We start from the raw sequence: 17,708 nt of genomic DNA on the forward strand, positions 1-17,708 counted from the left end.
TTACTGCAACGGCTTTATCATAAACTGACAATATTTATTAAATATCATGTCCCTCACTCTAACCGATGATGTAACTAACTCTATACGCGACAAAGGCAAGCGTTACTGACACTCATCGAAGTATTGCTGCTTAACACATTACCTATATTCGAGTAAAATATACCAGCAAGTCTGTGACTGAAAATCAGATTTTGTTCAAAGTATGTACTATCTGTTTTTTTCCGTTTCTTTTATTATCATTTGACCAAGATATCTTACTAGCAATATATACGAGGTGGCGCGGAGTTGACTTATACTATTGCATGCGCACACCTTAATTATTATTAAGTGTGTAAAAAGATTCTTTTGAAGCACATGACGCAACTAGGAAACAGAAATATCTGTCCTGAGGGCACTAGCGCCTTGTATTGTTACGAGTTATGGCGTCTCAGGTTCCTAATACATTTGCACGACGTAATAATAATTATTATATGCGGACAAAATGAGCAATACGCCTGCACATGGTGCCGAAAACATTTGTTACGAAATAGGCTAATTTATGTGGAAAGTTCTTGAAGTAATGCTTTACGATCCTGATTATCTATACATTATTGATTACCGGCGTACACATGTACGCACTGTCTAATAAGTGTGAATGTATAAGCTATTTTGTAACATTTATGAAGCGTTCTACGTCTCTCCGAGATAATTAAAGATTTTAAGGTCGTGGTGATGGAAAGCGCGAGGTGTCCCTCCGAACATTATTTAATATACGGACGGGCATCTTGGTAGAGCAAACGACCTTTTGCAAGCGTATGGATGGATTTCTTACATGAAAATCCCACATCCAAAGCTAAAGTTCAAGCACATAGATGAAAAGGCAAGTGAATCAAGTCAGCGACCATTGCGAACATAGATTGGACAGAAGAAATAAGTAATGAGAAAGGGGCGCAGTAAAATACAAATGTGTGTGGGATTATTATAATTGCTTATCTTTCTTTGGATGACTTTCAATTTAAATAAAGGAAAAAGGTGTTTCAGTAAAATGACAAAGTAAAAGAGATTCGAGTCACTGCACGACTTTTATGAATTATGTTTGAAAAAGAAAAGTAAAAGGGTGATGCAATATGTTGCATAAGTTTGGATTATCTTAGTAAATGCACAAGTTTCGAGAACTTAAAAAGGAAATTGGGAGAAGAAAACAACGCAAAATACTAGCAATGAAATTTTCAGGAAATGCGCGTGTTTAAAAAGGACGAGAAAGAAAGACATGCAGTAAAGTTTAAAATAATATAATGGTTATGTTCTTCCATTTATTAAAACCTTACAGGTTCTCTATCCGCTTTTAACGTAAAATGTAAACATTACAATGCATAACATGTATACACTTTTTCAAAACTGACTGTAAGAGTAATGGTTCAGCTGAGCACCACTTTTGTGTAGGAGCCATCGACAATGCTTACAAGATTCCATGGAATTTGATATAAATGAAAGTATTTCTATAGCGAATACCTGAAGATACTTATTTCTATTGAAGAGCATTAACTTCGCATTTTAATTTTCATGCTGAAATTGTACATGATTTTATTAATCCATTTCAAAGAATTTTACTCCGCCCTGTGTAATACTATGATATGTATTATTATATATGTTATATATTATAACGACAGACACATTTGTCATACTGATTAAATTGTTGTATCTTGCCCAGACGTCATCCAGTCATTTATGAAAATGTCAAAGAAATGTTCTCGACGTAAAGATAAGATGTACATAAGAATTTTCTACAAGTTATAATGGTAATTATGATGCTGAGACTTTGCAACACTGTATGTGAGACGTTTTCACATAATGCCTGTTATCGTTGCGGCCTTGCAACATTTATGTAGCTTATATATTATTATTAAGTGTATTTGTAACTAGTTCGTTGTATCTTGCAAAATGCTGCAAATAGCTAATATATCTTCCACACATCAAACTTATTTTTTCAATTATGAAAACGTAGAATATACGCTTAATTACGCATAATATATGAATCAACAAGGTCATTCGAAGCGACACCGTAGCTTCATAGTTGAGATATGTCACATGATATTGATGAGACTTGACTTACGTTGGAACGTAGTTCTCCTGGAGTGAGTCTACCAACTTTTTACTTGGTTGTCCGTTCAGTGACCCTTGAAGGTGAATGGATTGAAGTTTAACCTTTCTCAAACTCATGTTAAAAATCAGGTTTTTTAAAAGTAATTTGTAAGCTATAAAACAGGTCTGCTTTGTTCAGGAATGTAGTATAATACTATTATAGTGGTGTTATTTAGTATTCCAAGAGGTTTGCATTTCCAGTTTTCGTCACAGATGGTCTATATGTTTTGCTAAACTTTCAAGATTGAAATTCATAATGACAGACTTTTTTTGTCAGCATAATTGAACACTTGACAACATTACTTTCAGTCATGCCTGCATTAGATATCAAGGTATATCTGAGAAACAAATACTGTGAAATAATTAATATTCATGGGGGACTAATTTTCGTGGATTTCGTGATTGAGTCAATCCATGAAATTTAATCCAAATGAACAAGTAAAATTCCAATTCATTTTATGTTCAAAAGTTGAAATCTATGAATTCTTATCCCCACGAAATTGCTGTTTTGACCATTTGAAATTAAATGATTTTACAGTGATGGCAAGGTGATAACTTCTACAGTTTTTGGATCATTAAGTTAAAGGTCAAGGTCACCATATACAAATGAGCCGCGCCATGAGAAAACCAACAAAGTGACTTTGTGACCAGCATGGATCCAGACCAGCCTGCGCATCCGCGCAGTCTGGTCAGGATCCATGCTGTTCACCAACGGTTTCTCTAATTGCAGTAGGCTTTAAAAGCGAACAGCATGGATCCTGACCAGACTGCGCGGATGCGCAGGCTGGTCTGGATCCATGCTGGTCGCAAACCCACTATATTGGTTTTCTCATGGCACGGCTCAAATGTATTTGTGACAGCTGGGCTGATATGTTGCTAGTGGGCATCTAGTTTATGTAAGCTGGTATCTGAGACAGTTACCGCTTGTAGGAATGGATTCAATAATTCTGTTTTTTTTTTTCTTTTTTTTTTTTTACAAAATTATCAATTTATGTCCCTTTTTTCGATTTGGAAATTTTAGGTTAAGTTTTTATATGTAAGCTGGTTTCTCAGTACCCACCAATGGGAATGGATTGAAACTTAACACACCTGTCCACTGTGATGATCTGACATGAATTGCTCAGTTTCCATAACTCTACTATGTATATTTACACAATTATGCCCCTTTTTCAACTTTCATATTCATTCAGCCGACAAGGTTGTTGAGATTAGTCGAGCGTTGCTGTCCTCTGACAGCTCTTGTTTAATAATCTGCTTATAGAGAAATACATTTTCTGTGGCAACCAAAGATAATCGGAGCTCTGAAGGTTACTGCTAATAATACCTTTTCTATAATGAGCTAGTAAGGAAGGGAATGGTGAATCAGTTATCTCAACATAATCATTTTTTCTCTGTGACAGCAGGCATGTGGTGGAAGAAGTTTCGTGGTTTGTCTTTATTTGCACCTTTGTATAATTATTTAGTAGATATTTACAGTGGGTTGTTTTTCTGTTTGATTCACTCATTCTATAACAGAAGTAGTTTAAAAAAATACTAGTTTGTTTTGTTTTTGGTTAAATGCCGTTTTGCAATGTTCAGTATTTCAGTTTAGATAATAGATCTCATGGGAAATTCTTAAAACATTTTAATATCTGTTGAAATTTCTGTTCTAAAAGATTTTATTGGGTATTTTTAGTTGTTTTTTAAAATATCTTTGTTAGAAATTACAAAGACATAAAAGTTTAAATGAATAAGAAAAATTAAACGATTAAAAAATTTTTAAGGGTGAGAAATGTTTTTAGGGATTTTTACACATCATTAATTGCAAGTGACCCAAAGTGTCATAAAAGTTCAAAAGGTTCTTGTGGTAGAGGCTTAACATTGAAACTCAGTTTCAGGGTTTGGTGATTTGGAAGAAAAAGGTGAAAAACTTTTGTTATTGATTAAGTGAATCAAACAATAGGATCTTTACACCTTTATGGTTCATATATTTACATGTTTTAAATTTTCTGCGGGTTGTAAATAATTAGGGTATATAGAATTAATGAAATAGTAGTTTAGTTATACTAATTTATTTTAGCAGCATTGTAAAGGTTTCTATTCAAACGAGTCACTCTTGAGTCTGCTGCATATAAACACCAGCGCTGGAGTTATATTTGTAATGAAATGTGAGTCACAAGCTTGTTTTGGCTAATACAGTTGGACCTCTGGCAGATACCATATCTACTGGACCATCTTTTCCTTTTTAAAAGATAAAACAAAAAATGTATGTGTGAAAAATAAAAAAGATAATGTTCAAAATAGATGGATGAATTGTGTTATGCTGAACATAAAGTTAATATTACTATTTTAAGACTTTTGCATCATTAAACATTAGAGATGGGTATAATCAGATTTTTTTTTATGAGGCCAGTATGTTATGGTACAATATCACCATTTTGAAGTTCAAATCAAAAATGTAAAAAGTGATGTTTCAAATAAAGTTCAAGTAAGGGCTGTTATTGTTTAACTGCTATACCAGCAGCATTTTAAGTAAGTTCAGAGTGTAAGATTATCAAATATATTTGAAGAAATTTGCACAGAAACAAAGATATTCCATTAAAAGCTATTGTAAGAGTTTCAGTTGCTTTTCTAACCTACCGATAGATATTTTCAAGTAATTAGTAGGGTTTAATTGATTTAGCACCTGTCTCTCCAGATCAATTGATCGGTACACCAAAATGCGCTGTGATGTTTCGATCATGCTATTGGGCATGTCATGCATGTGTACTGAATTGATGTGGGTGCATCTAGCCTGACTGAAACGAGTACAAATGGGATGAAATGGGTGTACCAGGTAAAAAATTGGATACACAAGCAAGCCACACCTATTGAGTACACCATCTTCTGTATCAATGACATCAATTCATGACATGTTCTGCTCAGATGATTACATACCCTGGTACATGCTTCAAAAATAACTTGCAATTGGATTTAGTATATAACCAATGTTTTGTCTGTAAACAAATACAGTTTTCTTAGGACCTAGATTTATTTGAAAATACTGTTTTGCTTCCTGAAAAATGCTGCAAATTCACATTTATAGCAACAAGATTGATCAACTGGAAGAGCGTTAATGCAAAAGTTTAGAATTACCATGATATTTAAAGGTTCAAAGTAATGTTTCTTTAACACTGATTTTCTGGGGTATATTGGTTTTGAAATTTCATTTTTATTGAGTCGGCTAAAGGCTGAAAGCCTTTTGACGAGTCCTTGCTATCCAACGATTCTCTAAATGGACCGAATAACATGTGAAGGGATGTAGTTCCATTAGATTTCTCAAATTTCAAACAGTTCACTGCATGAATGAAGTTAAGTTGTGTCAATTCCCTTTGCTATGACCAATATACGATGTAATCTGTCATATTTATGACTTGTAATTGTGCAATTCTCGAATGTAACTCATTAAGCATAAATGTGCATTTTAAGAATTGCGCAGGCTTACAAAGCTTGGGTAACATCCAGCAATAAATCTCGAAAGACAAAAAAATAGTTCCAGCAGGGCTCCAGATAAGATGCGTATTAGCGTAAATTACGTATAGAAATAATGCAAATACGCATGTCTAATAATTTCTAAGCGTATAAAAACGTATATAAAATTACAGAAACGCACTCAATGCTTTTTTAAAAACAAAATCTGAATCGTCTGGATGCGTTAGGTAACATAGCCGATCAGCCTTAATTCTCCCACATTGAACGTAAACACGCATCGTATGATTTCTATAAACTTTGCGTGGGTTGAATTTTGCAGTCAGTAAACGGATAAATTATCGGAAGAAGACGCTCTTACTGGTTTGTTTAGTTACTATTGATATTAAAAATGATTTTAATTCTTATTTTTCGAGAAATAAACAAATCGGCGAAACATTAAATTGTATTTTCTTGTAGTTTTTGAAATCGAAAGTAGATCGTCTATGTTTGGCGAAACGAAACAACTTTTTTATGAAAAGATTTAAATAAGAGGTAATTTAACCGTAAACTTCAATGTCAGATACTGCCAATTGCTGCTAAATGTCTTCGTATCGTCACAATTTGTAAAATATATTGTTCAAACTGGAGAAAAGTGTAATCGTATCCGGATATAATATTTTGGGTAAATATCGAGCTGTGTTATGAAATTTTAAGAAAAAAACTAAAAACAAACTGAAACTGGTAGACTATACTGTCAGTACATCAATCATTAGCCGACTCAGGCCATTCAGGCCTTTGATTATTATTCATAGTCAGAATCTTTATCTGTTTAAAAACTGGGATAAATTTGTAACTTTGTCACTTGGGTGAAAAACTAGATAACTAGGTGAAAATCTTTGTTAATGGTCTGCCTGATTTACATAAAACATGGTTTGAATGTTAATCTCTACTTTTAAGACATATCACAAAAATTTACATAAAACAATGGGTTGAATGTTTGTCTCTATGAAATCTACTTTAAATGATATCACAGAAATGTTCCTTTGGTGTCAGAGCTATACCGAGTTTGTTCAAGTAATTCGAGTTTTTGGAAAACATGGCCAGCATAGCGGGTAGTCACTTTTTTGTATATTATTATGTATACAGCATTTCAAATATGCATTTAGTGGATACTTGAAAAAATCTACTTGTCAGAAAACACTAGCCAAATTTCAAATAAATTTCACATAATTATATTTTCCATGTGTGATCCTCAACCAAAATTGTTTAAGCAAATTGTGTGAAACTCATAAGAAAGATCTAACTTAAAGGCTATCATGGTCCGCATGTAGTATTGCATTTGTTGATAAGGTATGGTAACATACAATAATAGATAATTGTTTCTATTTCCCCCAAAAATGAACTTGCACAATGTTTTTGATAGCGTGACAGACAAGATACTATAGTGTTTACTAAACAAAATAATTATGTTAAGTTAGAGTATCAGATATCAGTAATGTATTATGCATTGTAATATTTACTAACAAATTAAGCAAAAAGCACCATACTTTTCACTTAAATCTAGCTTTTTGGATGTAGGCTTGAATCTGACATTTCTTATTGTTTTTAGCTCGACTATTCATAGAACAGTAGAGCTATTGAACTCGCATGTGCGTCCGCGTCCGCGTTCCGATTTGGTTATGGTTTTGTATGTAAGCTGGTATCTCAGTAACCACTTGTGGGAATGGAATGAAACTTCACACACTTATTCACTGTGATAAACTGACTTACATTGCACAGGTTCCATAACTCTGTTTTGCTTTTTTACAAAATTATGCCCCTTTTTCGACTTAGACATTTTTGGTTAAGGTTTTGTATGTAAGCTGGGTATCTCAGTACTAACTAATGGGAATGGATTGAAACTTCACTTACTTGTTCACTGTCATGATCTGACATGCACTAAGCAAGTCCCATAACTCTACTTTTTTTTCAAAATTATGCCTCTTTTTCGACTTAGCAGTTTTTGGTTAAATTTTTGTATGTAATCTGATATCTCAGTATCCACTAATTGGAATGGATTGAAACTTCACACACTTGTTCACTGTCATGATCTACTATGCAATGTGAAGGTCCCATAACTCTTCTTTGCATTTTTACAAAATTATGCCCCTTTTTCGACAGTTTTTTTTAAAAAGTTTTTGTATGTAAGCTGGGATCTCAGTATCCACTAATGGGAAAGGATTGAAACTTAACACATTTCTTCACTGTCATGATATGACATGCAGTACAGAGGTTCAATAATTCTTCTTTGCATTTTACAAAATTATGCCCCTTTTTCAACTTTGTATTCATTCAGTTGACAAGGCTGTTGAATAGTCAAGTGTTGCTGTCCTCCGACAGCTCTTGTTTATGTTGGTGTAATATACAGTCAGACTTTGTTTGCTCGAACTCGATGGGACCGGCAGATTTTGTTGGAGTTGTCAGTACATTGTAGTTCTAGCCATTGAACAATATACATTATATACAGATTTTGCCTGGACATGACGATGAGTTCGAGCAAAAGGCAGTGCTTTAATTATCCGAGTTTGAGCGAATAAAGTTTTACTGTAATATGATTTGTAGCCCATTTTAGATCAGAAATTAGCAAAACTTTCTGGGCATACTATATACTGGGTTCAGAAATGGCCAAAGATCATGAGGAAACTGGTTTGTTAAAGTTATTTTACTGACTTTGACAGATACATAGTTCAAAAAAATAGTAGCTAAAAAGATATTCAAAACAGAAAAATAACTGACAGTGTCATGATTTGAACCACAGCTATATTTATGTACAAGTATGCCATCACATGTAAATATGTAGTATCTCTACCAATTGTGCCACACTTCCGATAAAGAATAAATGACTACATTATATACAGATACAATATTTGATGGTAATATTACACTATGAAAATGAGTCTTATGTGATGACGTGCACTCAAGTTATTATAAAGGCATTGTATCCAGAACATTGTACTGCTTAACATTTTTATTTGTCTTTCTATCAACAAATGTAATTGTGATATGCCCTAATTATTGCATTCATTCATTTAAGTGAAGCAGTATGGCAAGACAAAAGCAATTTCTATGGGGAAACAATAGCAATTTCTGTTTTACTTAGTGGGGCCTTCATGGCCGATTGGTTCAGGTTGCTGACTTTAAATCACTTGCCACTCATCGATGTGGGTTTACTTTAAGCCTCACTAAGGGCATTTAATTTTTCATGTGAGGAAGCCATTCAGCTGGCTTACGGAAGGTTGTGGTTCTACCCAAGTGCATGCTCTTGATGAAATAATGTTCGGAGGGGCACCTGGGGTCTTCCTCCACCATTAAAGCTGGAAAGTTACCATATGACCTATAATCGTGTCAGTGCGACGTTAAACCCAAGAAAATATTTTACTTAGTTATTTCATCTTTAAAGAAATTTTAGTAAGTTCCAGCCTATCCCACACTTCCAATTTTTTAACACTTGATTTGTCATCTGTATTGTTTATGTGATATGTAGTTTTTCAGTTTTTAGGTAGCTAGTGTTTTGTGGCAGTATGAAGATGTGTAAAAGATATGTAGAAATTTTGATTTCAAAATTAATGGTTTCTCTCCTCTCCACTTATGAGTTGCCAATGACTTCCTCGTATGAACCACTTGATGGTTGTCCACCAAACTTAGTTGAAAGCATTCTTTTTTTGAACTTTCTCAGGTTGGTTCAAATTGTTCTGCATGACTTGGGGAAACTATCTAGAGCTAAATACAGAAAAAAAACGTTTAAACAGCTTCTCCCCATTAAATTTTGGATTGATGTTCACCAAACTAGGACAAAAGGAAGGTCAAAAGGTCATGGTACTATGAGGAGATTAATGACAGTTGGTACTATGAAGAGATGAATGACAGTTTTGGCTTCCTGTATAAATTTGTTTGAGTTAGAAGAAATGCAGTGAAAACACCTTGTAAAATAGATGTATCTAATCCTTGACATGTTTGTTATATCCTCTCTTACTCATGTCTGTGTATTTTTACTCTTTTTAAGGTATAGACACAGGACAGAATTTATCCACACCAGGACAGAGTTTACCCCCACCTCCACCTCTTGTCAGACATGGGAATGCCTCATCATCAGCTACCACATCTTCATCAGGTGTAGTGTTACTTGCATTTGTAAAAAAAAAAGTTGGATAGTGCCTTGTGTGCTTGGTTTTAGTTTAATACTAACTTATAAATGTAATGATATTACATACATGTGATAAGTTCAGAATCCCAGAACTGGAGGTTTGCCATTTTTCAGCTGGAGTTGGGGTCTCAAAACTGGAGGTTTTTTATCGACATAAATTTAAGCGCGCGGACACAAAACTTAGAGACAAAATCCAACATTTTAGGCCTCACAATAACACATATTAGTCTACACCAGAAGAAACAGTCCTCATAACTCATGATTTGAATTTTGACAGAGTTATGCCACTTGTTAACTTACATTTTTTGGTTAAAGTTTTATATAATGTCCAATATCTCTGTTACATTCAAAGCTATTGACTATTATGCCCCTTTTACTGGCATTAAGCTTTAATTGCCCCTTTAACTGGCAAAGCTTTAATTCAGAGTCAGTCACTGAGAAAAATCGAGCATGCTGTCTTACAGAAGGTCCCTCTTGTTCTAACTTTAAACTTTCTTAACAGATTAAATCTGTAGAAACAAAGTCTCAATTTAGGTCTGAAATGGTGGTGAACATGCATTTACATTATTCTACTCGCGGGAGGTCACATGTATGGATATTATAACAGATACAGGTAATTAAGAAAGGAGGTAGAATGACTTTACTGGCAGCGCTTTTGATTAACCTTCACTCTGCTAAATTTCTAAAATGGACTGGTCTGTCATTCAATTTGGGCAGTACCATTTATTATTTGAAGGTGTTTCCTGAAAATTTACTGACTGAATAGTGAACAGTGCAGACCAAGATCAGCCTGCACATCCTTATATTGGCCTGCACTGGTTGCAAAGGCAGAATCACTTGCCTCCAGCAGGCTAAAGCCAGTAAAAGGTAAAATAAGAAATATTTATTTGGTTCTATTCCTAAAAGACTTCAGGCAGCTCTGAAATAAGAAGCGATTGTATATTGTTTAGATGGAATTTTATAGGTAACAGTCATCTGATACATTTCTGTAAATTCTATTTGTATTTCTCTTTATTTAGTATATTATTGTTTTTACCTCTCTCAAAGAATACATGTGCGGAAGCCATCCAGCTGGCTTACTGAAGGTCGGTGGTTCTACCCAGGTGTCATGCGATGAAATAATGCATGGATGGGCATCTAGGGTCTTCCTCCACCATTTAAGCTGGAAAGTCGCCATATAAATATAATTGCGTCAGTGCAACATTAAACCCAACAAAATAAATATAATCTCTCAAAGTATAGCAGGTAAAAACCTAGGTCTGCATAGTTTATAGAAATATAATTTCCACTTACATTAAAAATCTGGAATCACATCTTACATTCTGATTAAAATAGAATTAGAATCCACAAGATAATATAGCATGTATGGTTTTGCAGATACGGAGTGTAAAGTATATATGTCAGCACACTGCTTGAGTTTCTCTCTGTCAAAGACTGCTGATAATTCTTCAAAATTCCTACCTCTCTGCACTAATGTATGCCTGTATTTCATTTGATTAATTTGTTTTCGCTTAATATTAAAAATTTTGAAATACGATGTTTACAATGCAAACAAATTATGCTTTTTACCTATATAAATTTGCTTGTATTTTTGCTTAATAATATATTTGGATTCTGGTGCACTTCTTTTCGTTTCCCATTTTATTAGTCCTTTATCTGTATTCCCTTAGTTCACTGTTTCATCAGAGGGAACTGACCTTTTGATCACCATCAGTCTGTCCCTCAGTCAATCACACAATTTTGGATCTTGCTTTAAAAGTACATGATTTAATGTTCCTTCTAATAACAGCATAAATGTGAGCTTTTTGCCTTGTTTTTTGGTGGACAATGATTCTGAAAGGTATGTCATTTTTTACTGGATCATGTGTGTGTACGTATGTTTTATGATTTTGCTTGTCTGACCTATTTATGCCAGGTTAGAGTATATTTCTGTAATCTACTAAATGTATGAAATGAAGTATATTTTATTGTGATGCTTTTTTTGTGTAATTTTATAACCTGACCCTAAGGTGAGGTGGCTGGGGAAGCATCAATCTGACTAAAGTACATATCCTATTACGCTACGCATAGGATCTGAGAACGACCTATTCATTGCCTCGTTCTGACGACCCTTTCGCTAGCCAATCAGAGCCTAACTTACAACATCTTGCAAATCTACCTGTAGTCTTGACTTTTGATATTTACAATTCTTATGTCATAATGTATCAGATAGCCGGTTAGCTCAGTCGGTAGGCCACTTGCTTTGTAAGCGAGGGGTCCTGGGTTCGAGCCCTGGAATAACTGCACATTTTTCTTACTCTTTGACATTCGAACATGTCGTCTGATTGGATAAAATAAAAATAGCTGGAAATCCAAAATATACAGAAGACGAATGTGAATGGGTCGTTCTCAGATCTTCGTTTAGAAGATCAAGTACTTTAGTCAGATTGGGGAAGCATAGAATGGATAACTGCTATTTTTAGAATTATTAATAGATGCTAGATTGTGCATGATATTTATTTTGTTACAGATATTTTTAATGGTGCTTTAGAAGATCACTTCAGAAGGTCACTTTATCCCTATCCTTCATCTAGTGTAGCTTCCAGAAATGGTACGTCATTCATTTTCTTTCCAACACATGTTCACTCAAACTCTCTTGTTCCTAGAATTCATATTCCAAAATTAATGTAGGTTCTAGATATGATTGTGGAACAGTTCCTTGAGAGAAATATAAATTTATATTCAAATATTAATGTAGGTTCTAGATATGATTGTGGAACAGTTCCTTGAGAGAAATATAAATTTATATTCAAATACACTCAAAACCCTTTGTAACGCTATTCGATATACTGCGGTATTCGGTATAACGCAGTACGCTCTTAGCTCCCAAATTTTCCAAAAAAAAAAAAAAAAAAAAAAAAAAAAAAAAGTCCGCAGATGCTATTTAATTTGATCATAACCAGCGTTAAAACTGCATGTACCTGTGTACATTAACACCTTAGCCATGACAACTATGACAAAAAAATCAATAACTGCCTGCTAGCTTACTTGTTTGCGTAATGCCTTGGTTAAATTTTGAATGCATGTAGACATGTGACAATTAGGCAGTCAAGACCGTGTCAAAATTAGATTGTTTGCATTGATAACTATCAAGCCGTTAAGTTTGCATCAATTAATTAGCGGACGACATGAAAATTTGAGTGAATAAAAAAATCAAACAACATGTCCAGTTTGTAATAAAATGCAGCCGTTTTTCGTAATCATCCCATTCTCACTTTTTATTATCGTAGATCTGGTTTGTTTTACCATTTTCTATCTTATTTTATCCATTTTGTAAAACTATCCACGTTTTTCTTTTGTACATTTTTATTTTATTTTCCATGTGTTTAAAAACCCCGCGCTATTGTAATTTTCACGACCGCGTGCTTCTCACACAGAGTTATATGTTTACTTCCGGGATTCAGAATTTCAACTTTCTTTTAGAATTACGACGAAATGGGAAGATGACACAGCGTTATTAGTTTTTAAATGTATTTTCCTGTAGCATATAAGGTAAACCAATGTCCCGTTTATATGCTTATAATTTGTTATTTAACATGAAGCAGCGTTCAAAATACGTCTGATGCATTACAGGTGGGTGGGGTATTGCGCAATTGGCATATACCTGCGTTATAAATTTAACCCCGCTAGATCCGCGGGTCTTGAACCTTGGACCCTAACGACAGTGTTATAAAGGGGTCCCAGTGTATTAATGTAGGTTCTAGATATGATCGTGCAACACTTCCTTGAGAGAAATATAAATTTATATTCAAATATTGATGTAGGTTCTAGATATGATTGTTCAACTGTTCCAAGAGAGAAAAATGAATATGTATTCAACAGTTAATGTTGGTTCTAGATATGATTGGTCAACTGTTCCAAGAGAATTGTATTCAACAGTTAATGTTGGTTCTAGATATGATTGTTCAACAGTTCCATGAGAGAAATATGAATTTGTATTCAACAGTTAATGTAGGTTCTAGATACGATTGTGGAACAGTTCATATAGAGAAATTGAATCTGTATTCAACAGTTAATATAGGCTTACGATATGATTGTTCAACTGTTCCAAGAGGGAAAAATGAATTTGTATTCAACAGTTAATGTTGGTTCTAGATATGATTGTTCAACAGTTCATAGAGAGGAAAATGAATTTATATTCAAACATTAATTTAGGTTCTAGATATGATTGTTAAACAGTTCCTAGAGAGAAAAAATAATTTGTATTAAAAAAATAATGTAGGTTCTAGTTTATGATTGTTCAACAGATCCTGGAGAGAAAAATGAATTTGTATTCAACCATTAAATTAAATGTAGATTCTATATTGTTCAACATTTTGCAGAGAAAAAAATGTATTTGTATTCAACAGTTTATGTAAGTTTTCTAGATACAATCATGTATGATTGTTCAATAGTTCCAAGAGAGAAAAATGAATTTGTATTCAACAGTTAATGTTGGTTCTAGGTATGATTGTTCAACTGTTCCAAGAGAGAAAGATGTATTTGTATTCAACAGTTTGTGTAGGTTCTGGATAAGATTGTTCAAAAGTTCGTAGAGAGAAAAATGAATTTGTATTCAACCATTAAATTAAATGTAGGAACTATATTGTTCAACATTTCCCAGAGAGAAAAATGTAATGGTATTCAGCCATTAAATTAAATGTAGGTTCTAGATATAATTGTTCAACAGTTCCTAGAGAGAAAAATGTAATTGAATTCAACCATTAAATTAAATTTAGGTTCTAGATAGGATTGTTAAACATTTCCCAGAGGGAAAAATCTAAAAATAAATGTAGCTTTTAGATCTGATTGTGCAACAGTTTATAGAGAGAAAATGAATTTGTATGCAATAATTAATGTAGGTTCTAGATAGAATTGTTCAACAGTTCTTAGACAGTAAAATGAATTTGTATTCAACAATTTATGTAGGTTTTAGATATGATTGTTCAACAGAAATGAATTTGTATTCAACAATTTCTATACATGTAGGTTCTAGATATGATTGTTCAAAAGTTACTAGAGAGAAAATCAATTTATGTAAGTTCTAGATAGGATTGTTCAACAGTTACTATAGAGAAAATCAATTTATGTAAGTTCTAGATAGGATTGTTCAACAGTTACTATAGAGAAAAGTGTATTTGTATTCATCAATATATGCAAGTTCTAAATAGGATTGTTCAACACTTACTAAAGAGAAAAATGAATTGAATACAAATTCATTTTTTCCAAGTTACAAGAGAGAAAAATGAATTTGTATTCAACAATTTATATAGGTTCTAGATTATGGACTTTCAATGTTATTCTCTCAGTTTATAAGTTACATTAACTTTGTCAGATAATTTTAGTTCTGACCAAATTGACAGATTTTTTAGAAAACAAACCTTAAAAACCATCCTGTGTTGATTGTTCATTCCACCACTTTTTATAGCAAATTGACATTTGAAAAAAAAAATGGGATGGATTTTGAAAACTTTATTAATTTTGGAATATGTAGTGTTGGTTGGATGATATAACAAACGAATTTCTTTCCTTTTAAGGAGTTGTTACCTCTTAGCAAATAATGCTAAAATTTACCCAGTCTGCACTATAAAGTATCAACTATTTTTACAAAAATCAGGGCCTTTAAATCTACCTCCGGTAAAAGGAGGTAATCCCAATGCAAAAAAGAATATTTTTTTTCCCCCAAAGTTGAATTTAAAATTCCCAAATGATTATACCTTTTAGGGTTTTTGCTGTTTTAAGATAGTTTTGCTAATTTGTATTTATATTTAGGTAAATTATAATACTGTTGAACAATTACTGAAATGCAATTCATTAATATTTCACACAAAAACACATTTATGACGATGTAGATTTTGGTAATTTGCAAATTGTCCTAATTAAGACAATTTCCGAGAGCATTTTCCCAATTCCACCGGTGTCGGTGTCATTCCCAAATTGATAAAAAAAAAGGCGTGAAAATATTTCAGAAATTCTGTTGTTATCTAATAGAGTCCTCCACTTAATCAAGGTAAAGTACTGACTGACTTCATGTTTCTGCTAAAGACATTATCTTCTTTAGAACAGGTTCTTCTTACACCCATGTTAAGACTTTCCATTATTAACCCTTACCCTGCTAAATAGTCCGTCTTTCAATTTGAACAGTACCATTAACTGTTAATAGGGGTGAATACCAAAAAGATACTGACTGAATGGCAAACAGTGCAGACCATGATCAGCTTTCACGGGTGTGCAGGCTGATCTTGGTCCGCACTGGTCGCAAAGGCAAAATCACTTGCCGCAAGCAGGGTAAAGGTTAAAGTACTTCCGTCCTGGTTATTTGTAGTTTCCTAGCTCCATTATATCCAGTTTAATGCTTGCAAAAGTCTCAGATTTTAATAATGTTAAAACTGTTAGTGCTAGCATTGCAGCAGTGTAAAAGTACAGTGCTTTTTTTAGCTCAGCAGAGCACAAAGTGCTTAAGGGGAGCTATAGTGACATTGGTCATTCCTGGCGTGCAGCGTGCAGCATCCGTTGTCTGTCGTCCGTCAACATTTGCCTTGTGCACACTCTAGAGGCCACCTTTGTGACCCAATCTTTATGAAACTTGGTCAGAATGTTAGTCTTGATGATCTGTAGGTCAAGTTTGAAACTGGGTCATGTGGGGTCAAAAACTAGGTCAGTAGGTCAGATCAAAGGAAAAGCTTGTGAACACTCTGAGGCCACATTTGTGACCCAATAATTATGAAACTTGGTCAGAATGTTTGTCTTAATCATTTCTGGGTCAGGTTTGAAACTGGGTCATGTGGGGTCAAAAACTAGGTCACCCGGTCAAATCTAAGGAAAAGCTTGTGAACACTTTAGAGGCCACAGTTGTGACTCAATCTTTATGAAACTGGGTCAGAATGTTTGTCTTAATCATTTTTAGGTCAAATTTGAAAAACTGGGTCATGTGGGGTCAAAAACTACGTCACTAGGCCAGCTGAAAGGAGAATCTTGTCAACACTCTGGAGACTACAATTTAAGTTTGAAACTCATGAGAATAAGTCAGAATGTTTATCTTGATAATCTAAAGGTCAAGTTCGAATCTGGGTCATGTGGGGTCACTCGGTCAAATCAAAGGAAAAACTTGGGAACACTCTAGAGGCCACAGTTGTAACCCAATCTATGAAATTTGGTCAGAACATTTGTCTTGATGATCTCTAGGTCAAGATTGAATATCTGGGTCATGTGGGGTCAAAAACTAGGTCAGTAGGCCAGATCAAAGGAAAAGCTTGTGAACACTCTAGAGGTCACAGTAACTGTTGTGATCCAATATTTATGAAACTTTGTCAGAATGTTTGCCTTGATGATTTCTTGATCTGATTTGAAACTGGGTCATGTAGGGTCAAAAACTAGGCCAGTAGGCCAGATCAAAGGAAAAGCTTGTGAACACTATAGGCCGCAGTTTCCAGCACGCAAACATATATGGGACACATATCTGGACAAATCTACCATACGGGCCTAAATAGGACCTATATTGTAAGTATTTGCACACATGAGACCCATATTGGACCCATATACAATGTCTCATCGATATGATACACCAATGTATTTATTTTGAAGCCGATGTGGGACCCATGCCAATCCCGTTTGCAAATCCCATGTGGGTCCCATATAGAAAACAATAAGGGGCCCATATGGGTCCCATATATTTTGCTAGCTGGGTTGTGACTCAATCTTTATGAAACTTGGTCGGAATGTTTGTCTTGATGATCTCTAGGTCAGGTTTTAATCTGGGTCATTTAGGTTCAAAAACCAGGTCACATGGTCAAATCAAAGGAAAAGTTTGTGAACACTCTAAAGGCAACAGTTGTAACACAATCTTTATGAAACTTGGTCAGAATGTTTGTCTTGATGATTTCTGGGTCAAGTTTTAGTCTGGGTCATTTGGGGTCAAAAACTAGGTCACATGGTCAAATCAAAGGAAAAGTTTGTC

General features: G+C 34.1%; 1 protein-coding gene across 3 annotated transcripts in view; it reads left to right on the forward strand.

Moving 5' to 3' along the window:
- Positions 1–17,708, forward strand: part of LOC123566442 (uncharacterized) — a 47,348-nt gene that overhangs the window by 5,864 nt on the left and 23,776 nt on the right. For 2 of the 3 annotated variants that reach the window (XM_045360546.2, XM_053549843.1), the window contains exons 3-4: positions 9,593–9,700; positions 12,243–12,323. In XM_045360546.2, the coding sequence (XP_045216481.2) occupies positions 9,593–9,700; positions 12,243–12,323 (189 nt within the window). The remainder of the gene's footprint in view (positions 1–9,592; positions 9,701–12,242; positions 12,324–17,708) is intronic. The other variant, XM_053549842.1, reaches the window with a different exon arrangement.

The sequence above is a fragment of the Mercenaria mercenaria genome, chromosome 8, assembly GCF_021730395.1.
Source record: "Mercenaria mercenaria strain notata chromosome 8, MADL_Memer_1, whole genome shotgun sequence".
Lineage (NCBI taxonomy): Eukaryota > Metazoa > Mollusca > Bivalvia > Venerida > Veneridae > Mercenaria > Mercenaria mercenaria.